The following is a 22,091-nucleotide window of genomic DNA, read 5'->3' as shown; positions in this document are numbered from 1 at the left end:
TGGTCTTTCACAGCAGGGAGAAGTCCACAAAAAACTGAAGTGGATCTCCATGGATTAATTCTCATCTTTGCAATTACCCATAGGAGAATACAAGCCGTTTCCTCATAGTTTTCCCACAACTATTGAATATTACTCAGCAGACAAATTCTGCCCCTTTCACAGCCCATTCATACCCTTTTACTTTAAAATTAAAATTTCTTTTTGCTTTTGCAACTTTCGTTCAATCAAATCTACTTCAATGTTTGTATTCTGCATTTATTCAGGGACAGCAAGCATATTTACTCCCAGCAGCCGCTTAATTATAATACTCAGTTTCTGACTCCTGAGGAAGATTCTCATTTGCTAGTTATGTTAAAATCCCTTTTTCTGCACCTGATCCAGTGAGAATTCATCCCTCTGAAATAAGGTTGAATAAAGTTAATACAGAATTTTAAATGAGATTTCAGCAATATAAAGGTGGTAATTCATTGCCTGATACCGTCTATGATTAGAATTCCCTTTTTCATATCCACATGACAAGTTCATAACTCAAAGTCATACTTTGATTAATATACCGGTCCTTTCACACCTTCTGACATCCCCAGTTCATAACACTGAGTTTATTGCAAATATTTTTCTATTACCTCTTGGCAATATGAACAGTCAGCAGCCTGCTTACATAAAACTAAAAGTATTGCTTGTTTTCATTGGTTTCTCTACTACTGTTGTGTTCTGGCTTTGCATATTATACGATTATTTTTATATTACTTTTCATCTTATAAATTCAGATTACTGCTTCATAGTAGCCTTTTGATAAATGATTTACATTTTCTTGGAGTCTTAGAGCCTCTATGCTCCAAGTACCTATATTGATATTCTGATATTCCACTTAAGATTCCACTAAGATGTAAAAAGAAGAACAAAAGTTGAAACTGCATCTCAAACATACTGATTTTATAATATGATTACAGAACTTCAGCTTCTGGAGTGTTTTAGTGCTGCATAGTCAAATACAACAGAAATACCAGAACAGTTATTCATGTGAAAGAGAGAAATAAATTACACTTTCATATCCACATGGAAAACAAGTTAATGACTTCTAGGGCCAAACTAGCAATGATTTCTTGTGAACCTTGTTCTTAGTGAGTGATTCTTTGAACTCCAACTGTGAAGAAATTCATCAGTAAAAGACTGGTTGAGGGAACCACACATTTGTTTCTTCAAATCTTGGATTTTTGTGTAGTGGTGATCAGGCCCAGAGGAATGTAAGAAACAGAATAAAGTTCTAGAGATAGACAGGACAGAAAATAGAGAAAACCAAAGAATCATAGAACGGCTTAGGACAGAAGGGACCTTACAGATCATCGAGCTCCAACTCCCTCTGCCCTGGGCAGGGCTGCCACCCACCAGATCATCTGCTCGGGGCCCCATTCAGCCTGGGCTCGAATGCTGCCAGTAATGGGACACCCACAGCTTCTCTGGGCAAGTCTATTCTGTGCAGGAATGAACTCTTAAGACAAAGAAAGACGGCAGAACGATAGAAGGGAACATACTTAACTTGAACAAAGGATGTTCATTCACTGAAGTCAGTGGAACCACAATCATTTACAGTTAAGGTTTACCCCACGCCAAAGAGTTCAATTTGTAAGCAAGACTGACAAGAGTCTCAGTGAAAAGCTAAAGCTTAAGAGATCTGACAAGAGTTTCGAGGTCAGTTCTAGTTCTCCTTTCAACCCCAGCAAAAGACATGATTAATTATAATCTATATTGCGTAAAAACAAATAAGTATTGAAATGATTGTTGATTTAGGTTACGTCAGACATGAGCACTTTTGAAATACAATGTACTGAAGGATTAGTGCAATTGCAGCAGTTTTAAATATAAAAAAAAAAATTGATAACACTTAGCACTTACTATCTCCATTGAGATTTGAGAATATAATTAATATTCAGATGTTTTTGGTAACAAACAAACCATTCCCTGTGCATAATGCCTACTGTACATTTAAAAATTAATTAGCAAATATTTATGCAAAGTACTACTGTTTCAGTCCAAAGTGCTATTAAATATATATTATATATGTATGACCTGCTATCCTCATCTGTGGTTTGAGAATATTTAAAGCCCAAATTGGTAAGTGTTATTCATCCAGCTGATTTATCCAGCCTTGTGTGCATATAATCATCACTTAATGTCTTCTTTCAATAGATCAGTTAGATATTGCTGTCTTAACAGATTCCACTCAAGAATATTAGCAAGATGTGAGAAGTCAAAAGTCTTGTCCTCTTGTTAAAAGGCAAGGAAATGTAAAATTGAAGGAAGAAGCCATTTTTTCTCTCTTTGTTAATCCACTCTGACTTTCCTGAAAAACATCTGCCCAGGCAGCTCCATAGATCAGTTGTTTCAGAAATGAACTTAGTTTGTCCAGTACTTACTAATTTATATGTCGACTGCATTTCACGCTACAGTGCGTACATCACTCTCTGGGCCTGTATGTATTAAGACATGATGAATATTTAAAAAAAAAAACAAGCCTAGAATGAAACTCTTGAGTGAATATTAAATTGCTATGTGACCTGTTTTCCCAAAGTGGTGAGCACTTCCAGGTTCGCTTAATGCCAGAGACTTTTCTATTTGAAAAATTAGGTCATCTATTTAGGACTTTGTCAGTGAACCAAAGCCTACAGAACACAGAAGTATTTGCATGGATACACCAACTTCAGACAAGAATTGAGGATTTAAGGAGTCTGACTTCTGAGGCTATTATTTTTGAAAATTTTGGTTTAAGGTTGAAATTCATCCAGTGTTAAGACTATCGCCTTTTAACTTTCAGTTACAGTCTCCAGATTTTGTACAGTCCATTTTGGGATCCAAATTTCAGTCTATATGATATATAAATTAGTTAAGAAGCCGTTTTCATGTAAAGGATATACAAACCTCATTTTTAAATGTGGAAAAATAAAGAACAGAAAGAGAATTATGTTTTTTTAACAATATGCTGCTCTGTTGCTCTGTGCAGGATCACCTACCAACAGCAAATTTGACTCAGAGAGAAAGAGCGCAGAGTGAATCCCATTACTATTATTTACTTCCAGTATTGCTTTACTCATTTCTGGAAAGTTATGGAAATCAGCATGTCTACTTGCTACGTCCAGATGTTGCTAAGCACAAGCATGAGCATGACCGGTGCACGGAATTTTTTCAAAGTGATACAGTTAGTGGCACAGCTGGATCTAACATGCAGAAACTCCTCACCACAATTTTTACATTATCCCACTTAATAGCCACTATACTGTGAAGCCCTATGCTAATTTTATTTTTTTCCTTTCCTTTTTTTAAAAACAATAATATGTAGTAAAAACTACAACAGCTTTTATTATTGTTGTTGTTATTTTTCTGACACTATTAGAGTATTATATTTTAAATGATGGAAAGTGTCCTGTCCTGGCAATAAGCTTGAAATGAACCAGTAACAAAATATAATTATTCAATGTTTCTTTCCCTTATGGATTTATATTTATATATTATATGTATATTTATTTTTCCTTTATGGGTTTATAAAGATTACAGATAAACAAAGTTTATAAACAATAAAGGATACTGATTATCTACATGGAGAGACCTTACTTTTATGTTACCTATATGCAATGTTATTTTTTGTTATACATAATTCATACAAAGACTTTAATGTAGCTTTCTGTATTTTTTGACATTATCTTCTGTTGTTTACACAGTTCTTGAGTAAAGAACACCTGCTCCCCATCCACCTCCTCTTTCATTGGCGGCCTTCTTTGCATATGAGAATTGTGTTTCTTGTCCATTTAGGGAAGAAAATGTGTTGTTCTACAATGAAGGGTTATTTTCACGCAGTATAAAGAGAGGAATTATATGACAGAAGAATATTATATCTATAGCTCAGTTATGAAAACAGAAATGGATAAAAATCCCAATATTTCTATAATTCAATAAAAATACTTCTTAGTAGCTATATTCACAGAATCACAAAATTGTTGAAGTTGGAAGGGACCGCTCGGGATCATCTAATTCAACCTCCCTGCTTCAAGAATGCTCATTTTCCTTTAGTAGCTCTTAGTAATTTTTTTTCCTTGCATGTAATTAAATCACAATAAAATGTATTTTGTAATAGGGTAATCCATTCGACTTTGAAAACCACCATCAGTGGCATTGCAAAGAGCCACATCTCACGTCTCCAGAAGACTTCCCTGTTGGCTCACTCATTATGAGCGACTCATTTCCTGAGTGCCAGCCTCCTGCACTCAGTGGATGAAACGAATGTCAAGCTACATACTCTCTTGCCTGTGCAATGTTGAAAGCAATTGAGTGTCTGCAAGCAGAAACTATTGCTAAAACTTGATATAGCACAAGAAAGAATTCACTGTGCTTTTTTCTTTTCCCACTGCACTGCACTTGCAGTTGCAATCATTTCTTTGGGCACTGCACAATGTGAATTTCCTCCCGGACATGCACATGGAGCTGCAGGGTGAAGGTTTTACTTAGGCATTCTTGTGCCTATAAATGTCCATCATGAAATATTTATTTAGATTAACGTGTGCTGTCCCCACGCAGTAACTCGCAGAGCGCTGCCAGCTATAGCACAGGCGGAAGGTAAACATTTCCAACCGGAGGACCTGGAGTGAAAGGCTTTGGCACATCACGCACTATGAAAACAGAACGGCTGAGCCCGCAGGTATTTTCCATCGCTCTCTGTCTCCCTGTAACCTGTCCTTGGCAGTGCAGATGCATTCCCTTAGCAATGCAGGTTATTATACGGCTTCATAACGCTTGGACTACCTCCTGCTTCTCCCTTATAGGTTTCTCTCTTTAGTTCACTTTGTTTTAAATTAGCACTCCTTTGTGCTTGGCAACTGGCAGCTAACTGAAAGCACTGAAAACCACCAGGCAAAAGCACAGAATCATAGAATCACCATAGTGGAAAAGACCTCTAAGATAATCTAGTCCAACTGCCCCCTTACCACCAAGATTTCCTACTAAACTATGTCCCTCAGTACAGTATCTAAACATTTCTTGAAATATTTGCTTTTCTTGAAACGCATGATTTTCTGCTCTTCCTCCTCAACCCGTTATACTCTTCAGTAATCTGTTTACAGAGCATCCTCTTCAGATAAAGATTTACATAGGTAACATTATATTTATACATGTAGTAGTCCTTTGGGCTATTGCATTACTGATTATTAAAATGAAACACAGAGGAATTATAGCATGTCAACATATGGGTTTAAATGATGTAGCCAACAGAAGTTTAAATCCTGCATTATACATCACTTCTTTACTATGTAAATCTTTACTATAATAGCAAAAATTCAGCTCTAGTGGCATATGAATGAAACATTTTTTCTAGAAAATATTCATAAATTGCCAGGGAACCTGCCAGGGAACACAGAACTGCTGCAATCCTCACCTACTTCTAAAGAAATTTGTGTTCCTACAGGGCCCTGAGTTTTATCAATAAAATGACAGTTTACCAGTAATTTTATGTGCTCCTGATAGATTTATTTATTTATTTTTTAAGCATCAAACAAAAAACAGCAATACAATATACTACAAAACAAAACATTCCATAATTTGGTACCAGATATTAACCATTTTTTGATGCTTTGTGATTATTCTGGAGACAAATGTGATAAACCAATCTACACCAACTAAGCACACTGTCAGAGGACTTTCTTGACCTTTGGGAAAACACATCTAAAAGTGTAGTCCCAGACTAGAATCAAATCTGGTTGAGTGAAAAATGCTCCATTTCTATTGAACCCTATTCTCAAAGTCTATTTCCATAATAGAAAAAGTCGTGTTCCAGCTTGCTAAAGAAATAATATTATATCTTGAAAAACAAGACGATACAGATGTAGTCTCAGACTGTGATGAGATAGGTATGGATCCTTCTCCACAAAGAACACTGACTCTGGTCAGTGCTCTAATCAGACAGCAAATACTCAACTTCTGTGGATGGAGGGATCCTAAGAAAACACAGCTCTTGCCTACACCTTCCCGAGCGTATAAAGGTATAAAATAGTTTTCAAGTGTATACATTAAAAGAAAGTAACTTGTTTGATATTTTAAAATTTGTTCCTCCATGATTCTCAGTCATGAAGGACTTTGCTAAATGGTGGGAAAATGCACATGGAATGTGCTCTGATGGAGAGAGCAGAACTCAGGCACTGTAGTAAGGTCTGGGCTGCAGAACCCTCAGCCTGATATACCATAGTACCTCTGGGCAGAGAGCTGCAGGTTCAATAGGTGAGCATGAGCAGAGCCTGGGGCTTTGCTGTTGATGCTCACTTTACACATAAGGCACCCAGGCACCATGATGATGGTCAGAGGCTTGTGAGCTTTGAGAAAAAGAGCAACATGCCCTGCTTTTAGTGCTTTCATGATGGATAGCAAAACAGGTTTAAAACTGACTATACTAGTACATCATAACAAATGACAGTAAAAGAAAATATTTTAGTTGCACTAAGAAACAAAAAACGTAGGAAATAAAAACAGGAGCTTTGATGCTATTGTCTGAGACAGCAACATAACATAACAGTTCTAGAACTGCCTTCAGTCCACTGGAGGTGGGTGAATATTGACTGCTTCCCGGCATTAACTACCTGCATAAAAAGTCATTTTATAATATAATGAGAAGAAAAAAAAAAAGTGCTTTCATGACGTTCCTAGTCAAAATGACTCTTGATTTGGTAAGAAGAATCACCTTTAATCCCCAAGTACAGGGTGGACTAGGAGAGGAACAGACGTGGAACTGTCACTAGCTGGCATTAATTTTTTTTAGTACTGATAAGCTGGCTTGCATGACCATGCTGGCAGGTGAAAGAGCAACCATACTTATTTCCCTTAGAGAATTCCCTTAAGAGTGTTCCCTGCATGAGCACCAGCTGAGCTTTACATGTGCGCAGGGAATTCTCCCAAGTCTGGCATCCAGAGGATGTTCCAGTGGTCACAGAGGTGCTTTCAGGCACCTCCGACCACCTCTTCCGCTGTCATGAACCCTTCAATACATATCTGTGAGGAGCAATTAGCCCAGTCCGTAATACTCCTAAACAGCATTCAGAGACTTAATGAAGACATGAAATAAGAGTAACATTTAGTGCAACAAAGGGAAATCCAGGTGCAGAAGGTCTCTCACTGGATAAGCTGCTGGCCACAATAACTGAGATGCTATCTGAAAAATGAACAGCAGATCTTCTTACTAACAATGTCTTACTGTAATCATTACTTGCCCTCTTTATCTGTAGCATCGACCATCTTGCTTACTACTTTTTAATTTATAAACAGAGGCAGGTGTTTACAATGCACATCATAAGGACAAAAGCATGAGATCTGCAGAGAACACTTACGTTGACTTCCTGCACAGAAATAAAGCCACACATTTTTCTAACACTGTCTTAAAAATGCTCAGCAGGAGATTAGGTCTCTGTTAGATCCCCAGGTAGCCCTTCGGTAGCCTAACAGATATAAACAATTTAGAATCAACAAAGCCACGGTCAGTGCTCATCTCATTCTACTAATGCTGAAAGCTTAATTAAATTGATGGTAGAACTAGACCATCTTAGAGGTCTTTTTCACCTTACTGATTCTATGATTCTATAAATTAATCTCCTAAGGAAGAGGAGAAGTGGAAAAGAAAGGAAAAAATGCAAAGATATACATTGTACCAGAGCTCTGATTATGTAAGTCTGTAAGTACTCATTTTTTCTTTCCTAATCAGCATTCAGAGACATAACTTAGACTTCTGGCACAACCACAGCTCCACTGAAACTATGCATTTGAATAAACTTGAGAAACTAACTCTTCTATCTAAAACAAGAAGAAATCTTCATCAGATACACCTCCCTAGTGCACTTGTGAACAGAGCAATATGCATAATAGAAGTAAATCTGATATTCAGCTGAAAAGTTCATACCAGAATTCATACCAGAAGAATATATGTGTTAAAGCAAAACTCTGAAAAGTCAAGTAGAACATGAGTATTAATCAGTGTTCTTGATAAAGCTTCAGTTAGAAGCTTCAGCAGAATCACCATACACTGATGTGGATTATTTGCTAAGTAAGGACAGTCTAGCTGAGTTTTCAGAAACAAAGGGCCAGAACTACAATATGTTCTGAAGGCATATTTGGCAGAACATCATCAAGAATACTTCTGTTACACTAGGTGTACTTTCAATGATTTAGAAAAGAAATTATGAATTAAATGAAACCAATTTTCCAAACAGTGTGTTTTAGAGCTTTTACATATGCATTCTGGTTCCTAAAATGGTTTTATGTAGGCCATGTTTGAACTTTTTCAATATGTTAATGACTAACATTTTAAAATGCAAACTGAGTTTTTCGTAGGCCATAATAGTACATTGGCAAAATGCTGAATGACTTCATATGTAGGTTACTCCAAAAGTAATGCCTCCTATTTATTTCCATTTAAACTATAACTGATACAAAGAGCACAACAGCACAGTATGATAGAGCAAATTTTCAGCTACAAAACACTCTTTTTCAACATAGTCACGACCAGTAGCTATGCATTTTCGCCAGTGAAGAGCCATCATGCTGCACTCATAACAGTCTGCACCAGGGCAGGTGACCTGCTATCACTGTCACCACTGCTGAAACGCACCACCCACCCCTCAGTGTGCTCACATCCACTGTTTGGTCTCCAGAAATGTTCAGCAATTGTCAATGAATGTCAGTGGGTGCCATTTTTTCCACATGGAGAAATTCAATGACACCGCTTTCCTTCACACTTCCAAGTCAGATGCCGTTGTGTCAGTGTCCCTCTGCTGCCATCTGTAACATGGCAACAAAATATAATGGAATATTGGTGGGAAGGTTCAACCTCTACTGCCATACCATCAACATCCAACCTTGATATTGTGGGCCAGCATAATAAAATAGGAGGCTTTAATATGAGACAGGAATTTTTTAATATCTCTGAAGTAATATCTAGACTTAATTGCACTTTACATACTTCAAATGCATGCACACAGCAATCTCTGGCTTTGAATTTATAAGAGCTCTACCCTAAGCCCACACAAGTCAGGATCCAAATAACAACACAAGCCCTTAGGATTACCCTACCCTAATACTGAAAACCTCCCGTCAGGATTCTTCATCAACAACTGTTTTATAACCTTGGTATACGGAAAAGTTGATCATAGTATTTTGTACTTCTGTATTCCTATAGCATTGACTGTAATGCATGCCGCTTCTTGATCAAAGCACCTGTTTACCCAAACAGAGGCTGATAAACAGAGAAATCTTTTTTCCTTATATTGAACAATGAAGCATTAGCTTTTATAATTGTTATTAGCCTGTTTCTACCTGACTGAATAAATAGGTGGAACTGTGCTCCTCATATTATAAGATCTAGTATGTGATAGAATAAAATCATGGAAATCAATTTGCTGAGGGTTACATAGGTTACACTTTCGTAAAATAGTTGCCTAACAACAAAGTTTGAAAAAGGAACAGATGACTAAAAAAATTCAAGTTTTGAAGATACATAACTTCTTCTGTTCTATTAGGTGAAAAATTGTGTTCTTCATATATTTCACTTTTTTTTCCCTCTCAACTGTGGCAAAAAGCTGAATCTGGAAAAACAAAACAAAACAAAACAAACAAACAACCATAGCAAGAAGCTTCTACAAATTTCCTTCTGTGGAGAAGAAAAAAAATAAAAATGCTTTTTGGCTTGCGTATCTCCCTGTCTGGAAAAGCTTCTGTCACCTTTACTTTGACAAATTTCTGCGTAGCAGACTACAAGGCTGACTGCTCCAAACGCCTCCATCCTGCAGCTGGGACTTCTCCCAGCTCAAAACATTAAGTGAATTTTATTTTCTCTTTTCAGTCTGAGAGATAGTGCTTTTTCTTGAGAGGAAAGAAAAGTTCACGTTTTATGGAAAACTGGGATTTGGGGGAAAAATAAAAATGAAAAAGAAAATATAACTTCCATCCTAAGCCAGCAAGATGCACAGCTTTCATCAAGTGCTCTGAGCAGGTTTGATAGAGCAAGGTTGATAAACCAGGTTGAAGACTTACTAATGTAATGTCAAAGAGCAGAACTTAGCTTGCAGTCTTCCTTGTCTTTAATTTAACCTTCATGAATATTGCTATATTGAAAGCAGATCTTACAAATGCTGCATGGACTTATGGCACCATGTTAGAGACAGTATTATATGAGAAGCATCTGCAAAGGTTGGCATGAAGAATGGTGATATAAGCTTCTTCACTTAAAAGGCATAGTGTATACCAGCACAAAAGCATCTTATCTTGTAGCTCCACAAATCATCAGCTACAGTTTACTTAGATGCTTTCTCCTGGTATAACTATCTACACAGTATGTAACATGGTCAATGATTAAAAACAATGAGCAGCTTGGAGCACTTACAAAAATGCAAGTCCAGATAAAAATCAAACTCACTCTCAGTGTTAAGGAAAATGGATAATGATGAGTAAAGTAAGCAAAAAACTGAACCAAAAGTCAACTCCCTGCCAAAATAAACAAGAAGTGGAGGACACATAACTGAATTCCCATTTTTATTTGGAGCTTAACTGAAACATATTGAGGACAAAGTGCACCAATGAACAATAAAAATTCAGAAAACCTAACTGCTTGTGTTTTGTTTCATTTCAAAGACAGAGTTGCCTCAACACTAAGTCTATGATTATGTACTTCAAATTTACCTTACTGAAGGAAGTTCTACAGGAGACTAATGCTTCATAGGAGCAGATGCACAGCATTGCACACCTGGTAAAACTGGCTACAAATCTCACATACAAAAATGTCCAACAGTACATGTTAAAATAGCATAAGCAATAATCTTTCCTTAAACAATTGGATCTGCATTTAAGTTTCTAAAGATGATATGAGATCATATGTATTACAACAAATTAAATTAACTGAAAACTAGATCTGACAAATGCTAACTAACTGCTAAAATTAAGCATCACCTTCTCTCTCTCCAGCTGACCCAATAACTCTAAAAAGAAATTACCTCAGAAAGTAGAACACTTACTATAATTACTGAAGCTGTTGTGTACGACTTAGTTGCTGTTAAGTAAATATTAATGTGTGTGTGCACATTCTTGTCATAGGTGGCAACAATACAGTAAACAGTCTTCTTGGTAAGGACAATTAATTTCTTTGATTACACTTCGTACACTTGCTAAAATAGCTGGACGGCAAGTTTATTTTCAGGTTTTGAAAATGAAGACAATTCTGTGGCTTATCTTCAGATTCTCCCTCCAAAACATTTGGGAAACATTTAAATAATAAACCCAAAGATACAAAGAAAGCGTTTGCAGCACTTGTACCGTAGCATAAATACACTTTGGAATGTGGCATGTGCTAAAGCAAAAATACTACATCAATTTCCTAGCATTAAGGTTGTGACCCAAGCCAACAAAAACAAAATAATTCATCAGAGATCTATGGTCTGGCCTTCATCCAACCTACTGCATGTACTGCAATCTACTGCATCTGATCTGTTAAGAATTCTGGGTGAACGTGTAACATCAAAGTTCAATTCTAGACACATCAATCTTGTATTTTGAAGTTGAGACTGGAATAAAGATATTTTACCACATTATTTTGAAGCTTTGGGCCTGAACTCTTGTGCTAAGTCTTCCTATAAAAAATGAAGTTTGATCTCACTGTAGTATGCGATCTGAAACATGGGTTAATACTGGGATTTGTTACTATTAATTGTAAGAAAAAATGACGTGAAAAATGAAAATATACATCTGAGGTCCTTGCCTGTACAACTTCTGAACTGGTACACATGCAAAAGATCCTCTGTCAACTGTATCGCATTTGAAATTCCGTCCTGAAATGATTTAGAAAGATAGGACCAAAAATGCCTAATCACAAAAAGAGTGAGAGTCTGTGAAGGCTTGTGTACAACCTAGATACTGTGTATCTCTTGCTGATTCAAATTCTACTTTATCCAAGTTAGGGCAGAATTTCCAAACTTTCATAGAAAAATTCAGCATAACTTTTCCTTTCTTTCCTCTTTTTTGAAAAATAGAGAAGAACTCTTTTTTTTTTTACATCAGAGTTTTTCACTACCTCTGTGCAACGTCTCATAACTGACTAGTCCTACAACTTCTTTAGCACAAGAACCCTTTCTAACTCCTGGTTGTGCTGAGGCCTTTCAGTATCTTCTCCTTCTCCAGTCACTACAAAGGTGATATCCACTTAAGAATGGACATTAAGAAGGCATGAGAGGCGTCATCAACTATACAAGCTAATGCTAGTAGATCCAAATCCCATACAAACTATTACAAAGATAAGAAAAACATAGTCACAAATTGAGCCACTTCTTCAGCTGATATTCTTACTATGGTATTTAGGGGACATGTCAGTTCAAACATCACTGGGGCAAGAGTTTCTTTTAAATACAACTCTGAGCAGTGTTGTGGCAGCAAGCACTACTTGCTGGCACCTCTGCTGTATAAAAGTAAAAGCAGGATTCAACCAAAAAGATAAAACTATTTATGTTTGCATATTATACTGGTATACATACACCTACCTAAGCCATAATCAGAATTAGTGGCAAGTGTTTCCTTTTTTCCTCCTGTACAACTTGCTTCCACAATACCTCATACCCCATTCCAAAGCTGGGAAGATGACAACACAACCCGTTGGGGACTGGTGAGAACATAAGCAGTCACAGCGTTTTCTTGAATAAAGAGAGGCAAAAACTGCAGCTGTGACTCCAGAACATCCAAATCCTATTGGGGTTAATTCAGAGAGGTTAACGTTGTACCTTAGAACTGAGACAGATGCTTGAGGAGTTGAGTTAGGGTTGGTGCCCTAACTTCTCATTTACTGTAATTGATCAGTGCCTACCAGTGCTTGCAAATACAAACTACAAGAGGCTCTCGGACTCAGTGAAGTAAAATGTTATTGTAAAAGTATTTCCTAACTACCTGTTGTGGAAACTGCTCCAAACAAACCTCATTCAATACTTTCTCTGCCCAAGATCTACCTGGAGCTTATGAACAAAGGAGAAGGAAAGAAGTTATCCTACTCTTTCATACTTGTTTTATTTTGAAAAAAAGATATGAGACTTGAGTTACCAAGTTGTTTTCTTGTGTAGACATGCTGTATAAGGTTCATTTTTCTCACTACGGGCAGAAAAGTACACACACAAATGGAAAGTCAGAAAGAAATAAGCACATACATAAAGTGAACTGCATCATTCTCCTTCCTTTCTTCTACTGGAAAGAGATTCTAGTTCCTTGAAATAAGGAAGGTACAGTATATTCTAAACAGTGACTGCAAATAAGTTGCACAACAAACTTAATATTGCACTATTTAGAACATCAGACAGCAAATTAAAAATATTCTATGGTATAACTGTGTTAGTAAAGAAATTAATGCTCTGCTTGGAATTGATAACCCTTCAAATTAACACATTAACCTAGAGACTGTACAAATGATTTGTGGTATAGTTATCACTGGCAGATGGAGGCAAGTCATGGAACTGAGAAAGATTTTGATTCCAGAAAACGAAAGACAGGGATGAGGCAGAAAAACAAGAGAACAAAAAAACAAATTTGAAGTAGCTCTGTCATACATACAAATTCATCAAGAGTCACTGTTTTTAAATTCATTCTAATTGCTTACCAAAGTCCAACATTACATATTCTAACTAACATGCCAGTTAAACTCCTGTTGGAAGTGGTCCTCTCTCTGTGACCACAGGATATTTCAGTTATAAATGTTAGTACTGTGTTTTATTAAGGGTAATGGCTGCAATACAAATGAAGAGGGATTACATACCAGGTATTACATTGCATGCATTCCTCTCCTAGTGTGCGAATGGCCAGATGGGCCCTAAAAGGCTAACTGTACTTGCTGTGACAAAGTGGCCTTCTAAGCATGGCAGAACTGAAACATTATGAAGCTATCAGTAGTGATATGACCTGATGTCACTGCGACTGTAAACATAAGGCAGATGCTTCTGTACTCAGACTTAACGTCCATGCAAGTGTGCTTGGCACAAACACTTGTTACCCAAGAACAATGGGGTTTTACTTTCCACAGTACTTGTGCCAGTAGAAGTAATTTCTCAAATGCTTGCAGAAAGCAAACGCTCAGCTGGCCCTGTTCTAGAGTCATTCATTTGTAGAATGACTTTTGAAGAACAGTCAAAGGACCTCAAAGAATCGCAACATTTAAAAACGCTTTCTATGTTTTCTAATATAGAGATTATTCTTCTAACCTTTGCTTCTGAATATTTTCAGACAACATTCGCTCAATCAGAAGAGAGCTGTAGAGCACATCTTTCTATACATGGATCTCTCCAGTCTTAGACAGCTCCCTCAGCTCTCTCAAACATACTACACTAGTTCTTCTTGTAACTTGGCCAAACACATCACCTTTTCTTTGTTTGTTATTGTTTCTGTGTTTTGATTGTTTGATCGGTTTGCTTTGCTTTGTTTTTACAGAAAACCTTTAATGACCTTCAGTCCACTTTTAACTTGGGATACAAATAGCTGTATCTGAGTTTTACATTACTTGTACTTCTGCATGCCTGGAGTGAGTGAGCAAGTTTCACACTGTCAAAACTTGAAAATTCCCACTTGCACAGCCCTGTGATATTAGCAAATCAATTGGAAGTCTACCTCTCCCCTCTTAACATACTTTTCCACTCCACACTGTTCAGGAGTGATGGGAACATGAAGAGGACATCTGAATTGTCTCTGCAAAGGGTCTAAACTAAAGTATTCTACAGCCAGTCCTGGCCAACATTTTTATCAGTGACCTCAATGCAGGAGTGGAATGTATCTCCAGCACTAAACTTGGGGATGCTGTTGACTTTGGAGTGATGAGAAGCCTTGCGGAGGAATCTACATACACTGGAGCAACAGGTAATCAGCACCAGCACAAAGTTTAATGAACTTAAGTGCTCAGTTCTGCATCTGGGATAGAGAAATGCCTGACACAGGTATGGACTAGGAGATGAGTGGCTAGGGAGCACCCAGCAAAAAAGAATCCGGACATGCTGGTGACAGCAGGCTCAGCATCCATCAGCAGTGCGCCCTGGCAGCCAAGGGTCAAACTACATTTTACGAGGCATTAAACACAGCATGGCCAGCTGGCTATGATTCTCATAGAATCATAGAATGGCTTGGTTTGGAAATGCCCTGAAACACCATCTAGTTCTAACTCCCCTTCCATGGACAGGGTTGCCAACCACTAGATCAGGCCATCTGGACCCAATATGCAGTGTTTAGCATTGGTGCAGCCTCAGCTTGAGTAGTGTGTGTAGTTCTGCAATCCTCAACAAAAAAAAGGGTGCTAGATTACTGGAAAGTGTACAGAGGATGACAACAAAGGTTGGTAACAAGTTTGGAAAGCATGTCCTGTCAGGAGAGGTTGAGGACACTTGAGTTGTCTAGTATGGAAAAGAGGAAGCCAAGAGGCAATTTCATTGCCCTCTACAACTTTAGGAAAGTTGTAAGACCACTGTCTTTAGGAAAAGCTGACTACGATTCACTTTATTTGATATGGGAGATACCAAAACTAGTGATTCTTGCCTTCCGTCATATCCAATAGAGAGCAAAAAAAAACCACGCTTATAGGGAATGATCTATCTGACATAGACAGATACATACTTTTGGATATAAGGACGTGCAAGAAAAACCTTTTTCTTTCAACTGAGTACCAGGGGATCCCAGCATGAATAGGTCTGATTTAGGTTATCTACTTTGTAGATATCTGTCCTTGACCATGTGATCCCACCCCCAGTGGCTTATGTTGGACATAAACAAACACTCATTTTTGTAGTTGCAGTGTTTAAACAAAAAGTGAAGCAGAAGAAAAAGTCTGTGGAGCAAACAATGTACTATTTTCTCCCATTTATTACTGAGATATGAAGTCAGTGGCTTATGAAGAGGAGGCTCAGCAATCTAAACAGAGATGGTTTATCGTGCACTTACCTTTGGGGATAGTAATCTGACATCCCAGGTCATACTCCTGCTGCAGCTGATAAAAAGCCACTTCCTGCAGCCGAGCGCGCTCCAGCTCCGAGAGACTTTGAACGGGAACTGACTTCAGTCGAACGCTGCGCCCTGACATGCTGTTCCAAGTGAAATCACCCTACAGGAAATCAAATGGAAAAATATGAAGCATCATACGGTATGTGCAATTTAATAAACAAAACTATCTCTTCTACTGCAAGGAGAAACAATGCATGTCCTCTTTTCTAAAAGGCCATTTTCCTGGACTTCTCTAACCTTTTAAATATCTTTGTTTTCCTAAGACTAACATTCCTTAAAAGGAGTACAGACATGCAAAACAAAGTCAATTTTGCCTGAAAACATTTAAGCATGTATTGTTGCAAAAACTCTGGGATTCCAGTAATCAAAAGCAAAAAGCAAGAAAAAAAAACCCCTTGTCTGCTTTTCCCAGCTTGGTTTCTTTGTACAGTAGTTCATCATCACTTCATTCCCTTCAATGCACATTCAGTCAGAGACCTGAATTTCTACAGGTCCATGGATAACATGCATTTTATCTCCTCCAGTTTGCTAATCCCACTCCCCAAAGCTGTTCAGTGAGTAATTTTCTTTGCCAACACATCCTACCTGCTCCTTACAAAGTGACTGTGGTTAAAGCAAGACTGACTAAAGGATAATTTGTTTTATGTTTCTGAAAAGCCATTATAACATATGCGCTACAATACAATAAAACAACATGAGATATGCTGCATCTCTGTAAGGTACCAATTATGTTCAGAAACAAAATCAAAAGCATTGTAAGTTTTATCTCCCACATATGATGACATATACAAAAAGCCAAACTCATAGCTACTATTTAGTTCAGATAAGAGAAGTAATCATCAGTCTAACAGAAGTACAAGCACACAGAGAAGCTGAAAGAGTGACAACTAACTTGAAATAAGAACTTTAGAATTTATCAAAACATAATTAGAGAACACATTTTTCTACAAGGAAAAGAAGATTTCAGCCTTGAGAAAAGAAGACTCAGAGGGAATCTGATTAATGTTTACCAGTTTCTTAAGTGTGGGAGTCAAGAAGACATGGCCAACTTCTTTTCAGTGGTCCGTGGGGACTGGACAAGGGGAATCGGCCATAAACTGGAGCATTAGGAAGTTCTGCAACAATATGTGAAGGAACTTCTTCACAGTGAGGGTGACGGAGCACTGGAACAGGCTGCCCTGAGAGGTTGTGGATTCGCCTTCACTGGAGATACTGAAGAACCGTCTGGATGCCTGCCTGTGAAGCCTGCTGTAAGAAGCCTGCTTTGAAAGAGGGCTGGACTCGATGATCTCTAGATGTCCTTTCCAACCCCTACAATTCTGTGATTCTGTACATAGCTATGACTACATGTGCATTCACATGTATGAGAGATAAGAACATCATAAATATGGAGCACCATCTAGCAATGTAGCTGAAAGGAACAATGCACTGAAGGACTTTTCTTGTAAATCATGAAATGTGTCTGAGTCCCTCAAGAAGCTTTTATTTTAATAAAAAAATTTTTGCAAGTTGTTAGGCAATCATGACAGATAACGCTGTCACCTTGAACTGAACAATACTGTATCTACATGTTAAATGAATGTACTACACCCAATATTTTTTATGATATGTATATTTATATGTATCACATATGCAAACTTTTGCACTAGCCCAGGATTTGACCACTGGAATTTGGTTTTTGCTTTTCTATTTTTGCTCTTCCACTGCTCCACTGCTGACTAACTAGATTTAGTAGTCTCAAACGAAGGGTTTGCAAGGTGATGTAAACCAAGACTAGCTTAACTCAAGTGAAACCAAAGCAGAAAGATTCACATAAACCTGTTTTGCGAAACTGCAAGTAAATGTTTACATTTTTGAGAAAGCCGTTGTCATTTATAGTGAAAAGTGATCAAGAACAGAATACACCATCAGACGATGTATACCAAGAAATAATTCCTTTCCAATCATGATAATACAGAAGAAAAAATTTACAAGTGCAGAAATATGCAACTCAATCCTTATGAACATCTCACGTACAAAATGTTCTATAGTCAGGATAGTAAAAAGAGAGAACTACAGGCCTTTGGGGTAGATTTTTCTGGATTTATCTTATCTATTTCTCTTAGATGAGCAATTTCATAAACAAAAGTATCATGGATATACATTTATTATGGTAGCATAACTGGGATGTTTTAATTTTGAAATGTGAAGGCATGAAAAATAGAAAATTGTGAGCTAACACCTTATTAAGACTAGAAAGTTTTCAGAACATGCTCTGTTTCCTGTAGAGCACAAAATCCAAGGAAGAATATGGGGCTTTTAGGAACTACCACAAGTTAAATACATACTCCTTAACTGGAATTATGCATGGACACGTAAATTATTGTTATTTTTTGATAAAAATCGATGTGGGCAAATCTAATTCCGGAGGTAGTTGCACCCTCTGCCTCACCTCAGAGTAGCTTTGTAACTGTAGGCAGCAAGCTGTATCACTGCAACGCCACAGTTCAGCTGCTGAACCCAGCCACATGATTTTAACTCCAAAAGACAACACTTACTAGCATCAATATTCTGCTTTTGAGACCAAGGAAGCCTCTCTGCAGAGCTCTGCTGCTTTATATGAGCAAATCAGCCAGCTCAGCACTGGGTTAGCAATCCTACTCAAACTAATTTTACCTTATTATGGCTGCACCTCATCTCTCTCTTTAAAAATATAAAAATAAATAAAAATTAACATGTCAAAGGTTTACAACCAAGAGAAAGAAGAAAGTCCCATACCAGATAAAGATTGTTCCTCTCAACCAAGATTTTCATTCTGTCAGTCTGTAAGCTCCCCAAACACCTCTGACACTCACCAGCGTGGCTCTTGTTGGCTAAAAATGGTCGGATGCATCCTCAAACTTCACGACAGATTGTTAAGCAGCAATAAAGAACTTGGAATCACTCTGCCCAGTCTCTGTGCACTACATAAGGCATTCTTCTTTTATACTTGATGTGTTTGATAAAATCTCTGCTAGGTCACATTAACATAGGGTTTTACTATGCTAATGGAACACATGAGTAATTATCTGAAATATTTTTAGAAGATCATGTGTTAGGGCCAGTGGAATCTCCTAATCTGTTGAAGCAGAGGCTGAAGAAATGTTTCCTTGAAAAATTCTCTTTTATTTGGCAAATAAATATCAGTCTTCTACGAGCCAACGTACAATATTTTATGTCTTAATCTATTCATAGGCTGTTATGCTTTGTGGGACAGAAGGTAACTTAAAAGCTTCACCTCTCTTCTAATGCAATGAGGAATTTTTACACACAGCTAGTGAATTTCTGCAACATCAACCAGGCTTGGGAGAGGTCCAGAGAAGTCAATATATCTTTGGGAAGGGATACAAGTGCAAAAATCCCAATTCTGTAAAACTATTCTGTACTATGTGGGACAACAGAAGGAGGAAAAGGGCAGGACAGACACAGAGAACATTCTTTTTTCTCTCTCTGAGGAGAGCCACGTTCAACTAATAGCCTGATATAGTTCCCTGCAGAAGCTTACGAGGAACTTAAGATTTTTAAGCACCAAGTCAGGGGATTTGCTTTTTGAAGTCTATGCCCTGCATATGTGTTCAGACATACATTCTCAGCTTTTTCTCTGTTTAGACTGTAGGACTAATTAGAACATGAACTGCAAATGGTTCCTTCATCAGCAAGAAGAAAAATAATCAGCAGACAAGACTGTAAACAGAAATATTGCTCTGGGATAAAGTGATCACCCTGATAGGCACAAACTGCTAATTCTGAGGTTGCTTTCATAATAGACTTTTACGAAATCTTAACCAGACTAAAAGCCTTCTCCAGTTTCTTCTGCCAGCCAGTCACTTCTTTTCCCTCACATTCGCATTTTTCTCTCTGGCTTTTCCATTAACATCTAGCATCTTTCTTCCTCAGAACCGAGTCGTTCACTTATCAGGCATGTAACTAAAATACCAGAGCAGATGACTCAGCAAAGGAGATGAATGATTAACTGCATCTCATGCCTTTGAAAAATCTGTCCTCTTTTCCCATATATCTTGTCCACCGTCATAAGCACTTTTTAACAAGACACAGACTGCAATTTTACTGATATTTTTATAAATGTTTTCTTTAGGGATTGTGTGTCCAGTGGCTCTGAAATAAACCCAAGTGGTACATCTTCAGCAATACTGTGCTCTTAAATTACTCTTAGGCATCTGTAGGCTGCTCTCATGTACTTTACATCGTTCCACTCAGCCTCCAAAACAGTCTTTCAGTTGTGTTGTAGCAAAGTCTTGTTCTTCTGCACAGTACAGAAATGGGCTGTTAAACTCTGCAAGGAATCCTGAATGCAGATAACAAACACATTGGCCACTACCTCTGTTGATTACTATGGAGCTTTAAGCCTTCGTGAGCAGTGTGGATCGTGCACAGGGTAGGCAAATAGAAACCCCTCACACATGGCAGTTTTAGATAATACAGTATTTTAATGCAAGATGCAGAAAGCAATTTTTATCTTACTGCATTACTGTTAATGTTAATGACTTTAGTCTGTACTCATTTAGGTAAATACCATTATCAGATTAGCTGTCTACTTTTCATTAGTCTTTTGCTGAAACCCATTTGAAACCACTAAAATTAAAACCAATTATGCTTCTTTGTTTTTTCTCTTACCTTTGTAATACTTAACCATGTGGATATAGTTAGATACATCTCCACTGTAAAGGAGTTCAATATTCCACACGCAAGAAGATTATATTGCAATAATATAACAAAAATGTCTTAATTTTGTTTGCTTAATTACTTCCCTAAGCTTCATAAAACTGTGTGTAATTACTTCTTTATAAACCTCTCACTTACACTGGTAATTCATTTCAACTCTCTCTAAATAACTTCCACACTCCTCAGCCATAAAGACTCAAATTTTGACAGTTCATATTCCCCCAGCACAATTCTGTACACACAATCTCTCTCTTCCTCACTTCTCTCCAGTTGATGTCGATAGGAAGCTGCTTCAATCCAACAGCCTTTCATTGCAACTCCTTCATCTAAAGCCAGGGTACAAAGCAGAACGCCCAGCAGGGCACGAAGGGAAAGGAGGAATAAACTACAGAAAGTATCCAGCATTACATGCAGTTAAGGACAAATGCCTAATCCTTTATTATGGCCATCTTTGGATTCATCAGGAGTTGGAAAACATCTGGATGATATGAGTGTGCAATGACCTCATTCTTTCTGCCATCCCATCTCCAGATGATTCTCCAAAGGCAGGTAGTGTATTTCTTTCCAGATCCCATTACAAATTAATGCAACCTAGACTGCTACAGTTTCTCCAAACACAGCAAGCATCAGAACAGCTGTCTCTAAGGGACTGTTGGTATGAGAAAAGGAGACATGCCTTTCAGATTACCAAAATGGCATCTCTAAATACATAATTAAGAATGAAGAAGCACAAGACTTACTGCATGACTCTGAGGCATTCAAAGGCAGACATACATAGAGCCCCCAACAATTAATCTTCATTAAGGAAATCTGACTTCATTAATGTCATTATCTAGGTTGACATCCCTCTCCCTTTGACATCAGTGGAAAAATTATTAACGTCTCCACTAGGAAAAGAGTAAGTACAGCCTGATGATCTTGTGTATCACTCTGGAGTCTTGCATGAAAGTTAGCTTATCTCAAGCTCTATTATACTTTCACATGCTAAATAATGCATGTGCAGAAAACGCTATTAGTTTTGGCAAAAGATCACACTTCACTAAGCAGCACTGTAGGTATCAAAGCTATTTAATGGCAATTAATATAACCACAGCATTGCTAAGGAAAGGCACTTCCTCATTCTGAGCTGTATCCTGCCTTGTTCCCAGGGCTGTGGACTGTCAACTGGAAAACAGGACACTTGGGATTGGCGCTCTGCACAGCAAGCAACCTCTAGGATGCTGGCAGGCTGGTATTCCTCACAGGGCAGGCAGAATGCACAACACCAACAGAAATATTTAATGTAACGACACAGCACGGACCTGTGCCCAGGTAAAGAAACATGGTTCAGAATACCACAACGGTAATTTCCATTTATCAGGGAGTTT

The 22,091-nt window shown here is 37.7% G+C and overlaps 1 protein-coding gene across 2 annotated transcripts in view; it reads right to left on the bottom strand.

The window, feature by feature from the left end:
- ARHGAP6 (Rho GTPase activating protein 6) overlaps positions 1–22,091 on the bottom strand; it is a 136,295-nt gene that overhangs the window by 42,079 nt on the left and 72,125 nt on the right. For both annotated transcript variants that reach the window (XM_010726532.3, XM_031557468.1), the window contains one exon: positions 15,964–16,123. In XM_010726532.3, coding sequence (XP_010724834.2) covers positions 15,964–16,123 — 160 coding nt within the window. The remainder of the gene's footprint in view (positions 1–15,963; positions 16,124–22,091) is intronic.

This window comes from Meleagris gallopavo, chromosome 1, assembly GCF_000146605.3.
Source record: "Meleagris gallopavo isolate NT-WF06-2002-E0010 breed Aviagen turkey brand Nicholas breeding stock chromosome 1, Turkey_5.1, whole genome shotgun sequence".
NCBI classification, from domain to species: domain Eukaryota; kingdom Metazoa; phylum Chordata; class Aves; order Galliformes; family Phasianidae; genus Meleagris; species Meleagris gallopavo.
Note: the sequence above shows the minus strand (reverse complement) of the source record. Positions and strands in the feature narration are given on the sequence as shown.